The sequence below is a fragment of the Salvia splendens genome, chromosome 22 (assembly GCF_004379255.2).
Source record: "Salvia splendens isolate huo1 chromosome 22, SspV2, whole genome shotgun sequence".
Taxonomy (NCBI): domain Eukaryota; kingdom Viridiplantae; phylum Streptophyta; class Magnoliopsida; order Lamiales; family Lamiaceae; genus Salvia; species Salvia splendens.
This window is the reverse complement of record NC_056053.1, coordinates 1,772,709-1,776,461: the sequence shown is the minus strand read 5'-3', so window position 1 is coordinate 1,776,461 and position 3,753 is coordinate 1,772,709. Positions and strand designations below refer to the sequence as shown.

Genomic DNA, 3,753 nt, shown 5'->3' with positions numbered 1-3,753 from the left:
GAGATAGGAAGAGAAAGATAGTAGCTAGAATTAGTGTAGTGTGTGAAGATATCCAATTTTGTGACTAATGAGTTGATGTGTCTTCATCTGAAAGACTCATTGGTCGGATTCTAACAATTGAGTTGCTCGTATTACCAACTGAGTTGTACTTTAGATACAATTTCATATAATTCACGTAATGTATAACATTACAGTAACATGTCGAACAGAATAAACATTATCTTTAATGATTGAGTAATCATATATCATATAGTAGTATACAATCACTATATTATTGATGAGAAGTTAATAACACACACATAACTCTAAGGCCATCGATAATGAACCACTTCACGACCATCCTTTCTCATAGACAAGCCGCTCTCATCGACAATCCACGAACACATTAGGCCCTTACAATTCACCAAATGATCTATATCCGAATCGAAAAAAGTGAATCCTCCGTGCAACTTTCCCATGGTCACGTTGCACGTTAACATGCTCATCTCCCCATCGAGATACCCACATTGGAATATTTGCGGTGAACGATGCTTTATGGTCACGGTTCCTAAAGGCATGTAGCTCGTTGTGCATGTGGTGACCAATGATGTTTGATGCGAGCCATTGTAGATCTCAATGTCGTAGTCGTAAATGTTGTCTGAGGAACTAAAACCGATGAGTGAGATCGAGAAGATCAAGACAAGTAACATCACTTTAGAAGGGAAGAAGAGGACCATTTTTCATTTTTTTCTACTATGGTTTATGTTGTATATAGGGATGTCAATCTGGCCAGCCCACCGGGTTTCAGGTTAATCGGGTGCGGGGTAATCGGGTTGTTATTTTTCCGGGTTATAAAAGTTCAACCCTAACCCTAAAAGCTCGGGTTTCGGACTAGCCCATCGGGTTAATCGGGTTGCTACTGATAAAATTAACAAGCGATCAATCCAATAAATAATGCTAAAAATTAGTTATATTTATAAAATGTAAAATATTTAATTATGATAAATTTGAGATATATGCTTAAACTCAAACATAAACATGATCAAATACTAATATTTGAGATTTATGCAAAATAAAACATAAATATCAAGAAATTTTAAAGCATGTTTAGAAATTTAAATATATTTTTTAGTGAATTTGAAGTTTCTAATTCATTTATCTATTATTATATTAATAAAAACTTAATATATAATTTATATATTTAATATATATAATGGAAAGTTATTTTTTCAGTAATCTATATTATAAAATAATCAATGAAGTGTCGAATTAGAGTCAAACAAATAGAACAATATAAATTTTATCGGGTTTTCGGGTTTGGCCCTAACGGGTTGCGGGTTAATCGGTGCGGGCTAATCGGGCTGTAATTTTATCGGGCTGGAAATTTTCAGTCCTAACCCTATAAATTTGGCTGGCAATTCGGGCAGCCCACGAGTTGCGGGCTAAATTGACATTCCTAGTAGTATAAATGATTGACTTTGCTAATTTATATATTGACTAAGTATTGCCTTTTTCAAAACTAGTAAATTATAGTTAAAGAAGGAGACTGAATTATTAGATTTAAAATAAAATGGCTTCAATGCTATTACGATATCGATCCTCATCCATGATCTGATTATCTCATAGTCCATACATGGAATATTGATACTAAAATTTATGTAAAATTGCTATATTTTGTAAGAGGATAAAACTGATTGAGTTAAATTGTCTCTTCAACAAAAGCTCGAATCTAACTAGGTGATTCAGTTTCATCGATATTGATGACACCCAAAACGTTAACTATGTCGGATTGATTGGTCTATTGAAACAAACTTCGGACATTGTTTAAAGGGTGAAATAGTCTTTTTATTATTTTTCTGGATTTATTTATTTTATAATTTTATTTTATTTCCTTTTAAGTTCCCAAGATTTTCAAACCATTTATAAATATTGAGTATTAAAATATGTGACATTCTTAAATTAGACTAGTATTAAACTATAATAGTACTATGAAATAACATACACAATACTTCCATCTTAAGACTAAGTTTTACAAAATGTAAAGAGAGAAGACAATTTTCTAAGCTAAAAAGGTAGATTCTGGTTGGATCCTTCCAATCATCTCTTGTATTGCTGTGGCTATCTCATTCACTGAGATGAGCTGGCATTCATCTTCTACCTGCATTTCATTTTATTTAATTGTATAACAACATTTTTCACTCTTTCAAATATGAATTTGACTAATGTATGCATGTGACCAACACGTCATATATATATATTGACATTTTTCTCTTTAATTAGAGGATGTAAAATCTGAAATAAAATGAGTAGAAAACACACCTTAACACTGAAAGAGTATAGAACCGATTGATCAAGGGTTGTGATGCTAAGATGGAGAATGTTGAGACAAATGGATTGAAATCCGGCCACCAATTTGAGGAGTTGCTTAGGGTTTTTCTTTGCTAGGATCTTGATGCTTGCATGACCCTCCATCATCGTCACCTCGATATCCGCAATGCTCGACCTCCTCTCTGTCGCGACGTTCGCCGTGATACAAGAGTTGCTACTTGAACTCCTTGTGCATAATTGAGGAAGAGTGGAGAGTTGGAGTAGATGTTCGAGTTCTTTCACAAAATTGACAGCACCACCGACTATTGATGCTTGATCTCCCTACAACGTGACATTAAATTTAATTTGAGTAACATATATTGTAATAGTACTATAGTATTTATGGCTAACCATCGGAAATTTCATGAAATTTGGTCAAATTATGATCTGTCTCAAAATATTGAAATTCAATCTGAAAAATTATGATGATAATTATCAAACGACAACGTTTAACATAATGGTTAACAAAATCATACACAGAAATATATGCAAAAAAATATTAAGACTAGTTATTTTATAATAATAATAATAATTATTCCATGGTTTGAAATAGTTTTACCCTTTGAGCATAGGAAGGAGGCATCAAGGAGCGGAGGACGGCGAGGTAGTCGTTCATCTGGCGGCGGCGATTCCTCTCTATGGCGATGTGAGTCATCCTCTTCGTCTCGAGCTCCTCCTTGTTCATCGATGGCTTGCTCCGCCGCCTCTTACCGCGGCTCTTATCAACATTGACCTTTTCTTCAATGCCAAACTCAGCCAATTCAGTGTTGTAGTTGTAATCTGTGTAGCCATAGATGAATGGATCTTGCTGGTAAATCACTGCTTCCATAGCCATTATTTCTCTCTCTCTCTAAATTGTGTTGGTGAGGCAGCACATATATAGGAGAAGAAGAGACTATAGATTTAGATATCAAGCACAACTTAGTCTGTAAACCACTATTAATTTAATCAATAGGTTGGAGGTTCGAGTCTTTATAAACAATACCCATTTCATGGGTCGCACTACAACTTTTGACGTGCCTAATTTCTAAAATTGAAGACTAGTTGTCTATGCAAACCATGATCAAGTTTTGAGAGTAAAATTGATGTTCATTTCAAAATAAAATATTATTTTCTAAATATTATGAATTTTATCGTTCGGCATTAATTTCTGTTTATGTGAAGAAGCATATGCTTGTTATCATTCCCGATGTCTTCTCACTAGAAAGCTAGGACAACTAAAACATTTTCTTATAATTTATGTTCCATAAAAAACCAAAAACAAATATTTCAATTTGCACAAGAATATTTTATCTTACATAAATTCACGATACTGCAAAAATCATCAAAATTCTATTCTCGGAATAGCCCAATTACATCAAATTTCTGTATAGGAATATTTTCTATTCATCAATTTGCACAGACATA

At 33.5% G+C, this 3,753-nt stretch overlaps 1 protein-coding gene across 1 annotated transcript; it reads right to left on the bottom strand.

Moving 5' to 3' along the window:
- Positions 1–2,038: 2,038 nt before the first annotated feature.
- LOC121787844 (transcription factor bHLH96-like) lies at positions 2,039–3,181 on the bottom strand. The gene is made up of 3 exons (XM_042186684.1): positions 2,906–3,181; positions 2,299–2,628; positions 2,039–2,137 (listed from the first exon to the last, which is right to left on the bottom strand). Exons 1-3 carry the CDS (start codon positions 3,179–3,181, stop codon positions 2,039–2,041), a joined length of 705 nt encoding a protein of 234 aa, XP_042042618.1.
- Between the last annotated feature and the right edge of the window lie 572 nt (positions 3,182–3,753).